The sequence below is a fragment of the Triturus cristatus genome, chromosome 11, assembly GCF_964204655.1.
Source record: "Triturus cristatus chromosome 11, aTriCri1.1, whole genome shotgun sequence".
NCBI classification, from domain to species: domain Eukaryota; kingdom Metazoa; phylum Chordata; class Amphibia; order Caudata; family Salamandridae; genus Triturus; species Triturus cristatus.
The window spans coordinates 561,487,755-561,507,668 of NC_140594.1; the positions used below are offsets into that span (position 1 = coordinate 561,487,755).

General features: G+C 41.8%; 1 protein-coding gene across 1 annotated transcript in view; it reads right to left on the bottom strand.

Annotated features, from left to right (window-relative positions):
* U2SURP (U2 snRNP associated SURP domain containing) overlaps window positions 1–19,914 on the bottom strand; it is a 776,636-nt gene that overhangs the window by 555,255 nt on the left and 201,467 nt on the right. The window contains exons 7-10 of the mRNA XM_085633584.1: window positions 16,698–16,792; window positions 14,220–14,255; window positions 14,038–14,120; window positions 1,597–1,762 (exon numbers count right to left, since the gene is read on the bottom strand). Coding sequence (XP_085489710.1) covers window positions 1,597–1,762; window positions 14,038–14,120; window positions 14,220–14,255; window positions 16,698–16,792 — 380 coding nt within the window. The remainder of the gene's footprint in view (window positions 1–1,596; window positions 1,763–14,037; window positions 14,121–14,219; window positions 14,256–16,697; window positions 16,793–19,914) is intronic.

The window sequence follows — 19,914 nt, forward strand, 5'->3', positions numbered from 1 at the left end:
TACTATATAAATGTCTGTTTGCTGATTGGTTGCATAACATGATACAAAAAACTATTCACCTAGCTAGCGATTGTATGTGGCTATACCTTGCATTAGTGGGTCATTACTAATAAATAGAGGAGTTGTTATGCTCAGATATTTTGTCTTGACTAGATAAAAACAAAGGACCCCTTTAACATCGAGAGAGTGTAGTGCACGATCTGATGCCATTGAAGGTTTAGGGAAGAATGAAGGAAAAATAATAGTCTAATTCGCATGAAAACCCCAAAAATTTTTGGAGAGGAATGACGGATGAATTTTCATTACTACTGTTGGTGTGGAAAATAATGTACTGTTTTCTTGCAGATCGGGCCTGCATCTTGCTTACTCTCTAGCTGAAGTAATACCTATCAAGAAGGCGATCTTTAATGAAAAACGCTGCAATGTAGATTTGTGTATAGATTGGAATGGTGAACCCATACATTTGGAAAGCACTGTATTTAGCTCCTAAATTGGAGAAGGCTGTCTATTTGGAGAGAAAAAACACGAAGTCCTTCCAAAAATTGTTTGGTGACTGGAATTTTGAAAATCAATAATTGGTTTAGAGACTTTTCTGTATGCTGCAATGGCTGCCAGATGAACTATTATTAATGAAAACTGCAGCCAAATTTAATGATCAAAGAGTCAGGTGCTGAATTTGTCCATGGAGTCCTGTTAGTATGTCTAGTCTCTATGGCAGAATCTTGTTGGTTTTATGGACATTTGTAGGAAGTCCGGGTACCACCAGTGCGCCTGTGTCAGTCTGGAGCTATCAGTATCATTTTTGAAGGGAACCGTCGAAGTTTCAGTATCACTGTTGGCATTGGTGGAAAAGAGTAGAGTAATGGCTACAACCATTCAATCAAAAGGGGATTCCTTAGATTTCCCTGTTCTGGATACAAAGTCCCAGCATATCTTGCTTTCTGCTGTTGCAAAGAGGTCTAATGAAAATATCTTTTAGAACTTCGTCTAGTAGCCATGTATGAGACTCTTCTTAATGTTTGCTGAGTAAGTCTTTCTGAATATTTCATTTTCCTGGAATGTGTATTGCTGTAAGGTTCAGACTATTGGACAGAGCCCACTTCCAGATCGAGCTGGTGAAGACAGAGGTCTTGACCTGGTGTCTCCTTTTCTGTTAAGTAATGCATGGTGGTGGTGTCTGTATATTAATGATCGTTGATACTTCCAGAGATGGGAGGAAAGTTTTGAGAGCTAAATGTAGAGATCTGAGCTCAAGGTAATTTAAGTGGTACTTTTTTCTCTTCTTCAGTAGTCACTCAACTGTTAAATCTTGTAGGTAAGCTCACACTACCGTAAGGGAAACGTCAGTTACAAATACTTCAGAAGAAAGCTGTTTTTCCACTTGCAAGTGTATTCTGACTTTGTAGCACCAAGTTTGTGATAGCCTAGCTGCTATCGTCAGAGCGGCTTCCTTTCATCACTTTTGCGATTCCATTGTGCAGAATGTATGCACACAAATGGTGCAAATAAAACTTAACATAACATTAAACAGCTATTTCATAAAAGACAGACTGGTAAAGTATGATACAATACAGGACCTGAAAATATCCACCTTACCATTTAAGTTCTTTAAAGCTCTTTCTGCATCTTTTCTGTTCATAAATGCAACAAAGCCACAATTTCTTTCCCTGGCTCTTTCTTCATCTGTTCTTGGCCACATAATTTTGACACTGGCTAAGGGACCAAATCGCCCAAATTCTTGACATAACATCTCTTCATTCATCTGCAAAAGCAAACAATTATTATGATGTGCACGGTTATAAGCTCCCTCCCAGCCAACTGACAAAAGTTCAAGATAAGCCGGTTGTAGAACAGACCAGCATTTCCCAAATTGTGGATCTCCAACCATTGGTGGGACAAGAGCCGATTTTTGGTGGGATGCGAAAGTCAAAGCAATAAAAAAAGACGGCCTTAAATTCTGTATTTATCTGGTCGTCAGGCTATGTCTTCTGACAAACTGCTGCTTATTTCTTTAACATGGGAATTGGGGTTTACAAAATTCTCTCATTTTGCAATCAGAGAAAATAAAATTAATTATATGACAATATTCATCGGGTATAGGGAGTGTAAAAGGAAAGGCTATAGGTATGTCCTTTTTTGTAACACAACAAAATATAAGTATATGTAAATGAACTGAACACATTCAGCACCTCGGTGACCAAAATTGAAGCACATTTTGTTTTTATGTATTCCTGAAGTGCGATGGAAAGAAAGATTTTAATAGGATCACCTCAAACCGAGACACTATTTTGTGATGCACAAATTATAAATATTTACTGAAGCCAGATTTCCACACATTATAATTTGTGTGCAATATAGTTTTATCAGTAAAACTGCATTGCGTCTGTGCAAATTTAGGTACCTTTTCAATGAGAAAATGTGATGTCTGTAAATGAGTGTGTTACCACACAATGCTTTAATACAAAAAAAGTCCACTAAAGCTAGGTGGATCTTCAAACTTTGTTTTTCCAAAATTTAGGTTTGTGGTTTTAAAAAGTTTATTAAGCACTGGACACAGCTGATCTCAACAAGCTGTAACAAAGCCAAAAGGTTTTGCCTATGCAAAATCTATTTGCTTTGCCAATGCTTTTATACATGTTGCACAGCAGTTGAGCTGCTGTGCAACATAGCTTAAAGTAACAAGCATTGGCAAAGCCAATAGGTCTCGCTTTTGGGACCTTATAAGTGTTTAGTTATGCAATTGTTGCATGGCTAAACACTTCTAAGGTCCCAAAGGCGAGACCTATTGGCTATGCCAATGCTTGTTTTGGAAAGGCCTCCGTAATCGACCAAAACATGCGGACTTTTTGTGCCCTGTACCGCAAAATTAAACTGTAAATGAACTGATATAGCGTTTACGACACCTGGGGAGGCATTGATGCGCCTTTCGGCGGCGAAGCACCAGCCAAAGAGACAGGAGTGTTATCCTTTGAATCACGAAGGACCCGATCTGTGAGATCATCAAGGAAACGTCACATTACACGCGTTACTAAGTACTGCTGCCAGCGTATAGATAAACTCCATGGCTTGATATGGCCTGTTCAACGCAAATAAATAAAAGAAGCACTCCATGCCTGAATGATGGTAAAGCGTGATTTGTCGCAGCAGCATGTAGAGAGAGGAAGCCACGTGGCCGACAGGGTGACTTGTGTTGGGAGACTTCATGTCGACTTGAGCAGTTTCACGCCACCACTGGAGATGTTCTCAGGCACACATTCTTTTCAGAATCTGTGTTTGCTCAGCTCGCAGCAGAGCCCTTTTACGGCATCTCTCCAAGCCCCACAGGAGGAGGTTTGTCTGCCCTGATAGATGGCTGCTGTTTAAAGTTTGCACTGTCATACGTAGACGGAGAAGCAAATCAACAGTGAAAACCGACACAGCAGAACACAAAACAGCGCCACAAACAGACAACAAGCAGGAAGTGGGATAAGGGAGAGGGTGGAAAATGGTGATCATTTCGCGGCCGCTTTGATGTTCTCAGTGGCCGCGCGGCTCACTGAAAACATCAATGCGGCCGCAAAATGATCACGCAGGCTGCCAAATGGTGCGCGCGCCCGGCGCACATGCACTGTAGTTGGTGGCCTGAAAGCACTGGTTTGCACTTCCAGATCCCCCTTTTACAAAAGCTCTTGCGAGAGCAGCGCTAAAGCGCTGGCTCAGGCGAGACCTAAAAACCAATTGGCTTTGTTAATGCTTCACTCTTCTTTTTACATTCTGCCTAAGCTGCAATAAATGCAGGATTCACGTCTGTCCCTAGCTCCCTTTGAAAAGATTTGGGCAACAGATGTTTCCCTTAGTGGGTAAAGCTTCGGGTGTCTGTCTGTCTGCCAGCCCAGCTGCACATAAGCCCTACTTAGGCATAGTTGGCCTTGCTTGTAAGCAAAAGTAAAGGATTGGGGCTTTTATAGGGGCACTGTTGTGAGTCAGGTGCAGCAAAATATATGATCCATTCTTTGCACAGCTTGGTAAGTTGAAACAACGAGTGATGAGAGTTGAACTAAATGGATTTATTATTCACAGCTTCTTCGAGGACTTTTCAAATTACCCCTGTTTAAGCTGCTCTAAAGCCCACTCCCTTCCAACCCCAAAGATAGTGGCACGAGAAAGTAGTGTAAAACAAACAGAAGGGTGGTATTAGCATTCCTGTGGCAGAATGAACTCGCTGATAATTCTGAAGTCACTCTCTTGAGGCTGGTAGAATGTGATGCTGCTAGTAATCTGAAAACGAAAGGCTTGTTAAGATCCAAGACGGGCACATTCAGTTTATATCTTCGTTGCTTGATATTTATTCTAGTGGGCTTTGTCAAGCTGCACAGGTCTCATCTCTTACTTTCTCTAGTTTCACACCAAACGCACCAAGAAGCATACTTTAGTGGCCATACCATCTTGCTTCAGAAACCTCATGAAAGGTTTGTGTGCCAGTCCGAGAGTTGAAAAGGCAGCAGTTCAAGGCCATAGTAAAAGGTCAACACAGACTAAGGGGGCAGCAGTGCACTAGGACTAAGGGGGCAGCAGTGCACTCGTTTTTGGCTGTAGAGAACAAGGCCTCCTAGGATTTGTTTAAAATAAATTTTAGAAGATTCCATCCTGTAAAAACAGTTATTCACTTGTAGCAGCAAACTGTCTTGCTTACAAAGCAGCAGATGAAACAATGTAAAATCTTTAGGACAGAGTTGCACCGTGAAGGCGGAGGCAAGGCAGGTGAGACACGAGGCAAGGCAGCCGAGACGCACCGTGAAGACGGAGCTGAGAAGCAATGTGAGGACGTGTTGACGGGCAGGAGGAGCCGAGCTGAAACGCACCGTGAGGACGGCTGACGAGCCGGAGGGGGTGCCGGAGGAGCACCTGAGGAGAAGCACACTCGAGGGGAGCAGTGATTTAAATGGGCCGGTACTCACCGGTACTGAGTACCGGCACTTCTGAATTTTCTGGCCCTCAGTACCGGCACTTCTCATTAGCCAGTGAGAGTACCGGTACCCTAATAGAGCACTGCAGGCTCCCGTTGTTTATCTCCTCTAGAGCTGGTAAGCGCGCCAAGCCTCTTGCAGAGTCGCTGCTAGAGATTCCAGCAGCGCCCATGTGAATGGCCTGAGACTGCAGGGGTCTAAAAGGGCTTGCCGTGCGTCATGCTGTGATTGTGTTGGTCAGGTGTTTATCTTTACGAGGTCGATAATTGGCTTAAGTGATTGTAACCCACATTAATCACCACCTAAAGCGCGTAGACGTTATCAGTTCATTTCAAAGCACTATATGCTCAGCATACACAGAGGGACGCCTGTCTTACAGTCTGAGTTATTAGCAGCAAAACTCAGGCTGCAGAGCCCGTACTTTGCATTACTTTAACCGGAACTGAACATGCAATTAAAGCAGTTTCCTGTAAGATCCTGGCAATTGTTTAAAATGTATTTCAACAACTGGCGATCCATCGGGTGTGAGGGCAGTTGAACGCAGTAATCGTTCAGAAGGGCAGCAACCAGGGAGGGAGGCGAAGATTCTTCGGCGCATAGGATTTAAAGAAATATAAGGCGTGATAGGGAGTGGTGAGAGATGCAATGGTGTGATAAGTCATTTAAACAAACAGAACACCCGGCGCATAAGCCTCAGCCTGCTCCCCAATGCCTTTAATCCACTTTGCAGCAGGTTTTTTGGAATCAAAGTGTGCAGGCTTTCATAAAGAAATTAATAAGAAAAGCATGCCAGCTGCAGCCAAGGAACATTTCTGTAAAGTCATAAATCTGGTGCATTTCTTAACTTTAATTTTCCGGATGGCAAATTTAGGGGAGGAGTACAGCATGGAGGGGAGAACAAGAGACAAGTATGGAAAAACCAGGGAGAAAAAGTAAGACTTGTGGAGAGTAAGCAAAAGGTGGGAGGAAGAGGAGCAGAACTAGTGAGAGAAGCTTAGAGGATGGGCAAAGATTAGAGGCAAGTGGAGAGGACATGTGAATGTAAAGGCACGGAGCCAGCAAGAGACAGGAAGAGCCTGGTCGTAGGGACGAGGGCAGTGGCATTGTTTTAAATGGGCCGGTACTCACAGATACTGAGTCCCAGCACGTATTATTTGTATCCCTGTTAGTACCACCACTTCTAAATACTGCGGAGGAGAGTACCAATACTCATGATACTCTCCTCACTGGCTGCTAGTACTGGTGAGCACTCGGCTGTCATGGTTGGAACTTATCCGACAGCCAAGGCGCTTCTATAGTCCTGAGCAGAGCAGCTGTTGCGCAATTCAGCGTGGGATTATTTGCACGATGTCTCCGTGTTCACCATCACACTGTGTTTGACATTGGAGGGCCCATTTGGCCCTGTGCTGTTAATCACATTCACACTATTGTGTGAATTTGTACAAACACAGGTATGGAGGTAGCACATGGACCGCAGCAATTTATAAAATCATGCGAGGTAAGGAGTTTAAAATTGTTTTATTCCCACCCGAGACTTTTTGTGAGTGTTTGCTTATGTCTGTGCGCTTGTCGACTTGTGTGTGTGTGTGCCTGTTTTTCTGTGAGAGAAAAGGGAGAGAATCACGACACTCAGTAGACTTTAGAGGGAATGTGTAGAATGCGTTTGAGTGGTTGTGTCTGTGTGTGTGTGTGTGTGTGTGTGTGTGTGTGTGTACGCACGCACGCTTAAGTGTATATAGTATTGTGCCAAACACCAACAAATAACAGTATGGCATTAAGAAGCAGCAAATATTACAAAACGAGGAACTGTTCACATGTCATCCTATTTGGGTCTCATTTTGTGTAATGAGTTAACCTGTTTGTTTACATAAACACATTTCTCATGTGTTTTTCATAGTTGCTGCAACTGATATAGAAATCATTATGTATCCTCATATGTCGCCATAAGCCCCGCCCCTAGCCCCGCCCACTCGCCACGCCTCTAGCTCATATTAATGAGTACCTGCACTTATTTTTTCCCATTTAAAGCACTGGAGGGGAGTGAGTGTGCAAGATGGGCTCGGTGGGAAGTGCTGCCACGTCTGTGGCACTTTTGGGGCAATAATGTATTTATTAATGTTTCCAACGTGCCACAGAAGGCCCTGAGGCAAGCTGCCCAAATACAGGGACCTACAGCCCTCAGCGCTGCAAGGTGGGACATAAGGGGCGTTGCTGAGCTCCAGTGGACCGCGTTGGACCCGTGAGTGTGCAGTGCTTCCGCCCCTCACTCTACGTCCACTTCCATATAGGGATCCCTCCGGGTCGCTAAGAGGTGTAGCGGAGCCTCAATGAGCAGAGTACCGAATGTTTGGCCGAAGAGAGGTGGGACACGTTCGGCGTTCACAATGTTGGTGCCCAGGACACACAGGCTGTCTCTCTAAAGAGCAGGTGCGGCTTCTGTTCTGAGGGAACCATTTGTGTACCCTCTAAATGTCCTTAGTGCTTGCCGGGACTGTCTCTTCCCTGTTCACCTTTACCTGTCTATACGCTGTGCTGAATCGCAGTTTTGACTCTGTGACTACTGTCATAATTACCAGCACTATTTAAGGCAACCGATTTAGGAAACTAATCAAGGCAATTGCTGGATCTGTTCGAATTAACACATGTGAAACTTGTGGATTTGTCCTAGGAATTCTCAATTTTTATGCTTTAATTTGGATCTAATTTGCACCCAATTCTCACCTTTTTAATGGCAGAGCGCATATTGAGGCCAAGAGGAAGGGGTACTTGAACGGACTGTTACAATGAGATCAGTGGGGGTGGGTGGGGAGGGGGAAGCAATATGATTTTCCTTACAAGTAGTGTCAATGGTGATTATGAGAATGTATCTTTTAACATGGAGAAGTCATACCTTAGGGAGACCAGAAACCAAGGATAGGGGGAATAAAACTCCCTTACCTGATGTTTCTGACGCCCCCCTCTTGTTGAGCCCCCAGAAACAGGCTTTAGGCGTTACCTGCCCTATGGGTGATACACAGGATGATTATAATTAGGTGAGAAAATTAGGGAAGCGAATACCTCTTGTTGCTTCAGATCCCAGTTCGGCCCTTTTGGCCCCTACAGCTATGCCATTCCGTATCTCTGTCGGCAGAGAAAGTGATGCGTACCATAATCCTCCTCTAGAGTGTGATAGTCAAGGCCTGGGGGTCCTCGAGTTGTCAGGTCTCACAGACCTGTTGGAGGGTTTCAAGGCAAGAAGTGGGTGAGAGCTTGGGAGCCAGACCCCCAAGGTCTTCATCCTCTCCAATACCCTTGCAGAGAGGTGGCTGTGGCGTTGTTTTGTCCGAATTACAGAGCAGTTCTCAATCTGAACGTATACCCTCTTCAGAGAGTGAACAGTATGAGAGTCGACTATGGGAGGGTCAAGTCAAGTTACAAGTACTTTATTCGGCCATTAAACGCAAACAATTAAGACACATTACAACTTTACAGTACGGTTAATACATTGCGAGAGAATGCACTTGTCCATTACAGAGAACTTATCATACACAACTTACATGTACTCCCTGTGGGGAGGGTCAATCTTCAAAAGATATTTATGATCGTCATATCACCCCTTCGAGTGGTGTAGGAGCTGAAGAAATGGATTAGGACGAAGCAGGGATTCTACTGCCACGATGTGTCCTGGTATGGAACATACAAGGTATTAAATAATTTATAGAAATAAATTAGAGAGGTTTTAATGAATTATCATGTACTGTTCCTGCAGGAAACATGGTCGTTGGAGTGCCTTGTAGTACAGGGGTTTGTTGCAATAGCCCAAAATGCCAGGGCTTCGGAAGGAGGAAGAGCTGCGGTAGGATTGTTAATTTTGGTCTCTGTCTGATGTGGGAGGAAGGTATCAAATTGATTTGTTTACGAATGTTGAGGGGTTAAAACAAATGATTTGTCTCAACGTGTATGTTCCTCCAACACGCCCCCTGCCCGAGAGCGAACTCGAATTTGGTCAATGATGCGAAAAAGTGGTCTTGTGACTGTCCAGACGCTTTGTTAGTAGGGGGATTTCAATGAAAGATCAGCTTTTAAAGAGTTGGATATGGCTATGAAAGAACTGTGACTTGCATCAAACTTTCCCTACTGCACTTTCTTGGAAAGTACCAGGGAAGGGGAGGCAAAGGTGCTCTCCTGTTTAGTTCAATTGAATCTGATCAACCTGAATGGACGGTGCAATGATGATATTCCCGCCGCGAGAACCTTTAAATATGGTAATAGCCATCTGCTCATTGATTGTGTGCTGGTCTCAATGCACCAATTCCATAGGGTGAAAAACTTTGGAGTTCTTGACATGGGGCTTAGTGACAATCTTGCCCTCAGTTTGGAGTTTAAGATGATTTCCTGCCTGATCAAAATGTCTCTTTGCCCTAGGAGGTAGTTTATCACAAGTGAATGCATGTTTTGATTACTGAAGATGCACTGCAGCCTCCTTCTCCAATTTATTTTGAGCATTTGGACCTTGAAGTAGGTCGGGATGCATTGGACTGGTATGGAAGGTTAATAAGGCAACTAGTAGCCCACTTTAAGAAAGCAAAGGGGGACCTCACCAAACAAGTGGTACAAGAGGCAAAGGAAGCAGCTGATTTGATGATGATGATTGCCAGGAGAGTTGAAGAGTGGTAAATAGGAATAGTCAGCAGTTTAAGTCAAATCCAGGTGATACCTGCCTAAGAACAGTCATTGTGGCCTCGAAAATTGCCTACCGAAATGTATGTGCTCATAAAAAAAAATAAGAGTTTTATAGAGTAAGTTGGAGTTAATGCTAGCTGCCATTGCTGATAACAACAGTAAGCGTTTTTGGTGACTAGTGAACTCTATAACTCTCCCCTCTCAATCGTCCCCAGAGGCCCAGATAAGTGAAGATGACCAGTAAACTTTCATCTACTAGCTATACAGTGGGGGAAACTCTGAGAATTTGTTTGTGGACCGGGCCAGCTCTGAAAAGGAGGCAAGAGTGATTGACAGGTACCCGAACGTCAGAAGTGGAGTCTGAAATAATTAGTAATATGAAAGTCTCTAGGGCTGGTGGTCCTGATGGGTTACAATCTATGTTATTTAAGAAAGACCCCAGAAAATGGGGAGACATTTTGAGTGGGTTCTTTCAGTGGGTAACTCACACAGGCATCCTCCCAGACTCCGGAAAGGAGCCATAGAGAAGCCCATTCACAAAAAAGGCAAAAAAGGATCAGTCCTCTAATTATCGTCTAATTTCCCTTCTCGACATTCCATCCAAACTCTTTGCACAAACATTATTAAATCATCTGGCTGCCTGGGCTTTTGACACTGGACTGATCCCCGAGGAGCGAGGAGGCTTCAGACCAAAGCACTCAACGATGGTCCATTTTTCCGCGCTGTGGGGAGTAGCAAGGAAGTCAATGGAATCAGTTGGTGGCTTTTGCTGCTGCTTAGTTGACTCAGAGCGGCTTTCGACAGGGTGGACAGAGGTACACTGTGGTGCAAACTTCAGCAGTGGAATACTTCTGGAGACTTGTTAGATCTTGTATTGAAGCTTAATGGAGATTATTGGGTCCAAGTCGACCTGGATGGGAGCGGCAGACTAAGACAATTCCAGTTGTGTACGGCTTAAGGCAGGGGGGTGTGTGGGCACTCCTGCTGTTTAGTTTGTTCACTGTGAATCTCCCCGTGACATTGAGTGGTGCACATAGTTATTTTCCAAAAGATAGGGGGTAGGCACATTACTTGCCTTATATGACAGATTTGGTGGTAATTTGACCGTACGCATATAGGGCTCCAATGGAAATGAAATGCCCTGAATTTTTAATGTCTTAAAACAAATTAACAATAAATTTTGACAGGACAAACGCACTGTTTTTCTCTAGAAAGAAAAATAAATTCACGTGGTTTTTAGGTGAGGTGCAGCTGGAGCAGGCCAGAGAGTATAAGTATCTGGGTATGATCTTTTCCGATGATTTGAGATGGAACAAGCATATGGCTTCCCGGACACTTGTAACATCAGCAGAAGTGAATGGCCTGAAACTTTATCGTAAATATCATACGCTATACCTTTGAACCATTAAGTAAAGATATTCAGGTCAAATTAATCCCCAGGCTATTTACGGAGCAGAGGTCCTGGCAATGGATAGACGGGTCTCGAGGGAAGGCCTAGAAGGTAGGTCTTTGAAGTTGCTCCTTGATCTACTTAAAAATGAGATTTTTCGACCTGTAAGGTGGGAGCTGAGATCCGGAGTACTCTGGCAGGCGCCCAAGCCTAGTTTTTATATTCCAATTAAAAATGGGACTCCTGTCGATAAACTGTCTGCACTAATAATAACAGAGATATTGTCAGTTCTCTCCAGAAAGAGGAATCCTATGATAATAATGTTGAAGCAACGGGTAGTTCCAGACATACAAACTGTGCAAATCAGCCAAATAAAGGGCACCCTCAGGCAATGTGCTAATGAAACCAGTTGGAGGGAGGACCTTCAGTATCTTAAAGGTAAGAGTACAGCTATTCCTTCCCTAGCTTCACAGGAGAGTATTGACCCTTTTCCGTATTTGTAGAAAATTCCAGATATGTTTTGAAGATATGAAATCCTGCTGCTCCGGTTGGCATTTACCAGGGCTAAAAACAGGAATAGCAGAGAATCATGGTCAATGCCTTTGTGAGGAAGGATATACTCAGTGAGTCACTTATTGATGGACTGCATATTTCTTCTCAAGGAAAGGAAGAAGATTTGCTGACCTGTCTTTAAAAAGTATGGGATACGGTCAAGAGAAATGGGTCTAAATTTGATATGTGGCCTTAGTTATCAGGATGTAGCCATTGCTACTGGCCAATATTTGGTCAAAGTTATAACATCTCAAATTAGGCTTTCCTCCCCTTAGTGTTCTTGTGGGTGTGACAAGCTGCTATACATATTTCACTTTGTTTTTATTGAGTAAAATGTTTTTTAATGGATGTGTGATTTTGTGAGGTTGACTTTTTATAGCGTTTTAGTGTGAGAGAATTAAATGTTTATATTGCTATATCCATTAAAAAACCAAAGCTACTTATTGGTCGAACTTGTATATCTGTTAATAGTAGTAGTGTAATACTGATTGTATGAGATTTTAAGTTATTTACACTAATGAATTGGAAAATATGCAAGATTTCTGTACGAATGTATTTCTTGGTAATGAAGTATTTTTTTTTTTACTTTGACAACACAGAGATAATTATTTACCAAATCAGAAGTTTACCTTGTGCTTTGGCTAGAGTCGCAGCAGGACATTCTAACATCTGAGGAGTGTCATCTGGAGACACATGGGAGCTTGATTCCCAGGTAGGAAGCGGGCTTGAACCATGTTTAGCCAGCATTTCAGTCATGCATGTTTACTGAATTTGACATTGACTTATTGTACAAATAAGTGTCAGTCCTTTGGTGTGAGCAATAAGAACCATTGTGCCTGGTAAGCCAACATCCAACTACATAAGTCTGCGGGCACTCTGTACTCCCACGAGGACTTAACACCTATAAATGTGCAGCGGGACACACAACAGTACAGCAGTATTTGGTTCAGGCCCTACAGCACGACTAAGACCAGGAAAAAGACTTGAAGAAGGAGGCAATGAAGAGATGCTGACCATTAGGAAGCAAGGAGACAAACGTGATATGGGAACTACATGGGAGCCATCAAATGGTAACTAAGATGACATGGGAGCCAGCCAATAGCAAGCAATATTAAGTAATGAGTGGGTTCTAAGCCCCTAACAATTTTTTACAAATTATTTATTTTTTTTATTTTTATTTAAACAAGAGATTGCGTAAGCACAGCACAGGCGAAACCTAAAAAAGGATCTTTCAAAACCAGACTGTTTATTTTAAAATATGTATTTTACTTGCACTAGTCCAGTAACGGTTACCTTTACATCTATAGAATCAATTTCCTCCTTGACCACGAAAAAATGTAACTTTTTTGATCACACAATAATGCTAAGTCTTTGGTTTTAGATTTAATACGATGTGAAAACAGAGCTACAGGGGATTCCATTTCAAAGCCACAGAGCTGTGTTTAAAAAGGTGGCAATGATGTACAATAGGCTAAAGCAAAGAGAAAACATTAAAGGGTTGGAAAATAGGAACATTTGCTCCTCAATTGAATCTCTATTCATTACAAACTTCTATTTCATGATCAGTAAGGAATGCACCAAAAAATTTTACCTATTGGCAACAATTATTTTGCAGCTGGATGTCCACTAAATTCTTATATAGTTTACATTGGCTTGTAGAACAGCTGGAATGCAGAACTGTTAAGACTTATTATGAAAAACAACTAACTGGCAAGTTTAATCAGAAGCATGTTACAATCAACCTTACCCCACATTCTTTCATTTCCTGCCATCTTTAGACTTTTTAGTTTTATGCTGAAGTGTAATAAGAGCTCAGTTTCAAACACTGTTCCGTGCCTCGGAAGTTCAGTAAAGTTGAATCGACAATAAAGATGAAGCTACAATATAACTAGTACAGACAAGTAAGGTTTGCCTTTTGCAGCGTGAGCAATTTATAGGATGACAAGTGTTCTTTAGAGTAGCGAGCTGTTTTTGCACTTCAAGTTTGATTGACGTTAAATCAAAACACCTGCTTCTTTTTTATTTAATACAATGTTTTCTAAATAGTGTTTCAGTCAAATATCCATGCCATACGTTAATTTCCCAAAATAATAAAAGTTAAGAATGGTTGCCATTTGCCTTGTTTTCGTTTTGCTTGGCTGACAGGATAACATTAAACATTTCTGAATATGTTGTGTTCCAGGTTCTCACACATATGCACATATATTGTACCTTTGATGACCATCAAAAAGCAGTTCCATGATGAAGAATATGCAGTTAATTGCTCCATTTTACGTAGCATTACTTGAATGTACACTACAAATTAATCCAGATGCAACATATTGCCTGATACAATATATGGCACAAGCATACAGCAATGAAAAAAAATGAAGACCACTAGGATTTCACACAGCAGTAATAACCCAACACGCTTTTAATGCTGGACGGCTCGACAAACAATCGTTAACCAAAGAAATTTGTTCTTAATTTAATTAAATCCAAAGCTACCTGTGGATTGATGTTTCCGAGGTAAAGATTTGTTGTGCTCGGATCTCCCACATCATGCGAACCTGGTGCATAGTCATCAAGTACTAGGACAAGAAGGAAACAAATGTTTATCCACAAAATTACTATCCAGCTAACAGCCTAAACATTGCGTGATAAGTACAAAAATAAGTAAAAGCTTTTACCACCAGATGGTCTGTTCCTTCTTGAGGGAGCATCCCCTACAGAAAAAAGTATAAATTTATGTTGAAGCTTTAAATACAAAAAGTTACTCACTGCAGTTGCTTCTACACTTTTAGCCCTCTAACCTGCTTTCTGATCACAGGAGGTCAAGTTTGCTTTATGTAAGTGAGTAAGTGTGAGATAGATCATGCGTACAAGCAAACATTTTCCCAAAGGCCAAAAGGTTTGGCCTGTAGTGTGACCGGGGGCCGCAGGGTAACAGTCAGGAGTAGGAAGGTATGTAAGGTGGGCATACGGGACACGAAGCATGAACATATAGTGGCTGAATTACACAATGTGAAACTAGAAAACCTAGATCAATCCTGGCTTCCCCACTTGACCAGACTGTGTGATCCCAGGCAATTATTTTATTTCACTTTTCATCCTTTTTCTTCATTATCACATTTAAGAGGACCTAGAAATACACAGCTTCAGGATGTGCGCTATAGAAAACTTTCTCTTGTGCTTGATTTAATAAACTATAATGTTGTCCATGTAGAATAGTAACCCAGGCCACCCAGAGAGTGCACATAACTGAATTACCTCTTGGTTCTCTATATGCATTGTTGTCAGGGTGGAGGAAGCCATGGATGTTTCTAAATTCCTGTTTGAAACTTATTTTTTTTGTTTTTAAATACTTCATTACCCGCATATATTTTGATGTAATAAGGTGAAATGCTTCTGCATGTAAACAAAATACACTTTTTGATTTTGAAGAGACTATCATTGTAATGCAAGCTTGTCACCAGATTTATTTAAAAATGAATGTGTTACTAAAGTTATGCTATGCAGGACACCTTAGTTACTTCCATTCTTTAACTTCAGTTAACCTGTAAATAAATGCTTACCCATTTAACACAGTTCTGAATGTTAAAGGTGAGTCAAGTAAACAGAGCCCAGTGTTGATCAGATGTCAGCATTTGAAGGTCAGGAGGGCCGTAATTTCAGTATCACAGTATAAAATGTTCCTATCATAGTTTAAAGTCTGTCTTATGTAGCTGGTACTTTGTTCAATTGCGGCTATTTTTGTTTTGGGCACACGTCAGTAATAACAAAAGGAGCAATTGGAAGGGATACTCAGTGTTCCTAAAAACGATCTCATAGAAATTAAAGATTTAACTTTAACTGCTTTTGTTTTACACCAGGTCCAAACCTTTGGCAGCAGTTTGAAAAAACATTCCAATGGAATAGAAACGACTCTACTGTCATATCTGTTTAGTCCCAAAGTGGCATTTTTGATCTGCAACCCTTCATCTCTTCCAAAAAAAAGTTAAGGAGCTTAAATTTAGCACTGAAGTTGGTCAGTAGAAAATAGAAATTAAAGCAACCTTACATTGTTGCATGAGAACTGTGGAAATACAGTGAGTGGAGTCCAATAGGTAGGCCCAGCAGAAGGAAACCTGGAGCTGGTATAGTTTCAAAGCTGGGTCCCATCCAACAGCGAGTACCGTAGAACAACATTTATTGTGTCCACTCCAGAAACCGATAAAAGGTCTACAGGATGCCGAGAAGAATTCTGGTGAAACAGACATGGTCTTTTTAATTTCCGTTTACAGTCCAGAGAGAATGCTCTAGTTTGGATATATATTCTGTTTCTCTCCTCAACTGTTGCTGTGTCAGACGCCATTATTGCCCTGAGAGATGAAGAAACCTCTAAATGTTCTCCAAATTAAGAATGTAAAGCACCAGCCTGAAAAAGATCTCTTCTGCCTCTTTGCAATGGTGGCTTTGGAGTGCCTAGCTTGGGTTTGAAACATGGGTGAGTAGTTTGTTGACAGGAAATTCCAACATGTATAAAGTCTGATGCAAAATGAATAAAGACAGCCAGAACATGATAAAAACAACTGTGTTTTCCTTGAGGTAACAGGCATTAAAATCTAGACACCAGATGTAGATCAGAAGTGACAACAATAAAAGTGCTAATTTTAGGTTTCTCGATAGAAACACAAAAGTTAATTGCTCTAGCAACCTGTCAGAGGGAGATATGTATATCCTTCATGAGTGGAGAAAGGGAAAATGAAGCTGGTTAGGAGTTTTGAGTGAAGGTGGGAGTTTGAGTGGGCAGAGACAAGGACGTTTTGTTTTTAGGACTGAAGGGCATACACATGCAAGAGTAAGTCAGTTACCAGGTGTTAAACTAGAAAACAGCCAGTTGTATGAAAGTAAGACCATTTGACTTTTTATGCATTACACAGATGGATTATTCGCAGAAACATTTAGGCGGGCCAGGACATAAGGTAAATTGTAGATGTGTGCCTATATACACCCTACCAGGAGCCAGTGTCTATTTACATGTCAGATTCATGATGAGCTACTTCCAAATTAGATTTTAAAATGGTAGTTCATAGTTTGATGTAATACGTGCCTGCAAGGACACCACAACTTCCTTGAAATCATCAACTGTTTCAGGCACCAAGCCTGGATAAAAAAAGACTGCATACCTGAACGTCTCGGACCATCTGGGTCAGATGGTGGTGGCTCGAATCGACTCGTTCTACCTTTCGTTTTATAACGTTCATCACGTTCTTCCTGGATCCTGCAAAGACAAAAAGATCTAAATAACACACTGACACTTCTGATATTTGTGGTCTTAAGAATGGAAAGCATAATAAAAATAAAAGCAAATAAAAAAACCTTACTAATGTTAACTTAAACCAATTCTGAATATATCAGACAATAATTATCATGTCTCAAATAACAAAATGTGTTATCTGATCGCTGTCAGACCAGAAACGTTTTGTTCTGATATTGTTCACGAATTCTTAAATTTCATAATCACTCTAGCTCAAAAATGCAGCAAATATTAACTATATAATCACTAATTATAAAAATACAATAATCAAAAGGTACATGAAATTAATTGGAATTACTACACCAACAATAATGTAATCATGATGATTAATTATTCGAGACCTCCAAGGGTGCCTGCAGTACTATATACATCCCATATACTGCATGCCCTCAAAAAAGCAAACTCATGGAAGTGACAGAAAAAGCCAACCTACCTGCAGCAACAGTAATGGAGTTTAATTTGTAAAAGACACTTGCATCAATAAGAGTATTGGCTACTTTCAGAGACCAAGGTGTAAGTCAGCCCACAAATATGATCACTGGAATGTAAAAATCTACACCTTTAAATCAACTGTTGGGGTTCAGATGTATCACTTGCATTAAAAATCTTCCAAACACCTATCCAGATGTATCCCAGGAAAAACAAATCTTGTACCATACAAAGTCCGCTAGTAAAATTCAGGTGTAAGTAATGTAAGAATATGGTGCAATTAGCAAACTGTTGCAGTTCAAATGTGTAATAATGAAATTGGTGTCAGAGTACTGTTTTTCTATACCCCTGGACTTTTTCCAAGGTAACCGGTAAACTACTGTTACATATGACCAAATTGGCTTCTTTTTGTTGTTTTGGTTTGGATTTCTGAAAAGTTCCCCAGAAAGGAATCTTAGGATAACAACACATTTATCGGTTAGTGTAGGAAGCTGGCTCAGTATATACAATACCTAAGTGAGGCACAGTGTGCACAGAGTCCAGTGGAACCCAAAAGGTATGCAGAGGTAAAATAGCACATCACTCTCTATTTGAGGTAGTGTGGTCGAGCAGTAAGGCTTTATCAGACAACAGTGTTTAGCATTTGCAGTACACACTCAGTCAGAAAATGAATTCACACACTCAAAGACAACTTCAGATCAATTGTTTTTGAATGAAAATATTCTTTTACTTACTTTATTTTACAATAGTAATGCAGTTTGTAAACAGTTTGAATTGAAATTGTAAATGTACATTGATTGATTACTATAGTGTTACTGATAATGCAATGCTTTTCAGAATACAGTACATATACTTTGTATAGGATTTTCAGGAGAATATCATGTAAGTTACTTTTCAGATTACTTTTCTACCACAGTGCAGTATACCTGGATACAGCACTGGAACATTTCCTGTAAACAGGTAAGTAAAAGCGTTTTGGTTATTTAGTTACAGTTTTAAAGGATTTCTTAGATTTTCCAACTCCACACTTAGAAACTTTACATAGAAAAACAGTCAATGTTATCCTATGGAGGAAAATAGTGTTATCGGTTAACAGGTAAGTACTTTAGTGTGGGAGTTGGTATTCTGGGGTTAGACGCAGGGGTCCCCCAGGTTTAAGGATGCACCCTCAGCAGCACTAGGCCGGTCGTGTGCTGAGGCCCAATGTTATCCAGTGGGGGATAGGGGGCCTCCGGGTGGTGGCTGCTGATGAGCAGGCCACTGGGTTGTGGGAGCAAAGCTCCTGGACTTAAGCTCAAGGCAAATGGGGGTTTAGGCCAGCACAAAAGATGCACCCTCAGCAGCACTGGGGCGGCCAGGTGCAGAGTGCTGTTTTGGAGTCGGGTTCCCTGTAGCTTGCAATGGGAATCTCTGGTTTCCAAAAGCACTGCAGGCTCGGGACGAAGCTCTTCTGAGTGCGACCACCACTTGGAGAGTTAAGTTAGGATCTTGGGGGTTGGTTAGGCACCTTCGGTTGGGCCACCCAAGTGAGTGGGGCGTCAGGTGCAGGGGTGCCTTTTCGGATCTGATCTTCTTACCAGCTCCTGGTTGCAGTTGGAGGGACATTCTGGTGTGAGGCTGCATGCGTCGGCTGGAGGCTTGAGGCAGGTCAGGGGTCACCGGATCTTGGGTCAGGATAGCCGGGGAGACCTCCTCTGGATTGAGGAAATATGAATTTTGTGATCAGTTATGTCCCCTATCGTAGACCCCAACGGCTCCATGTACATGCTATAAGTACATGTATGTTCCCTCCTGCTTCAGTTTTGAAGACGCAAATATATGTGCGTCCACCGTCAACATGTCCTCTTTCAGATCCACCATGAATGGGTCAGATATTCCTTTTCTAAGTATGAAAGGCCACCGACTTTATGAGGTTCACTTTCCACATTTTAACAGATTCAGGCGAGTAGGCCCGAATTCTGTCATCAAGCCTTTTCCTGCCTTCTCTCTCTGAAAGCTCCAGTCTGAGCCTGCATCTGTGACCATGAACTTTGTCTTACTCCCTGCGCGGCTAACGGTGCCTGATCCAGCCCGTCGCCTGCCAAAAACTGTATTTCACCTTCAAGATTATCTCCTCCGCCCCTCATCCGATGCATTCCTGTCTAGCAGTTTAGGTAAACATTCCTCCAGCTACCGTGCAAAGGGGCCAGGCCTCGCTGTCCTCATGCAAGTAATTCATAGCCCTGTTACCATGGAATATTCCTACCCCCTCGCATCTAGTGTAGACACTTAGACGCTTGTACACGCACTAACAGTCAGTATAGTCAGTATAGAATAAGATTCTATCCTAAGAGACCTCTCTTTTTGGATAACACAGTTCTTTAAACATAGGATATTAGATATGATTTGGGATTAGGTTGACATAACCCCAGACTTCTGTCTCCACATGTAGAGCTAAATGTCAAGTCCCCTTCTCCCTCTAGTTGCACGTCAATCACACGTCATGCGGCTGCGCGCGCATCTCTGCCAAATATTTCTGCTGACATTGCAGGATTCTCTTATGGATCCACCCACTTGTGACATCATGTATAATGACGTTTTCTAGTTACGCCTATTCTAGTTACGCATGCATATTTTATTTTGTTTTATCAGTTGTTACGCCTACTACATCTGTTTCA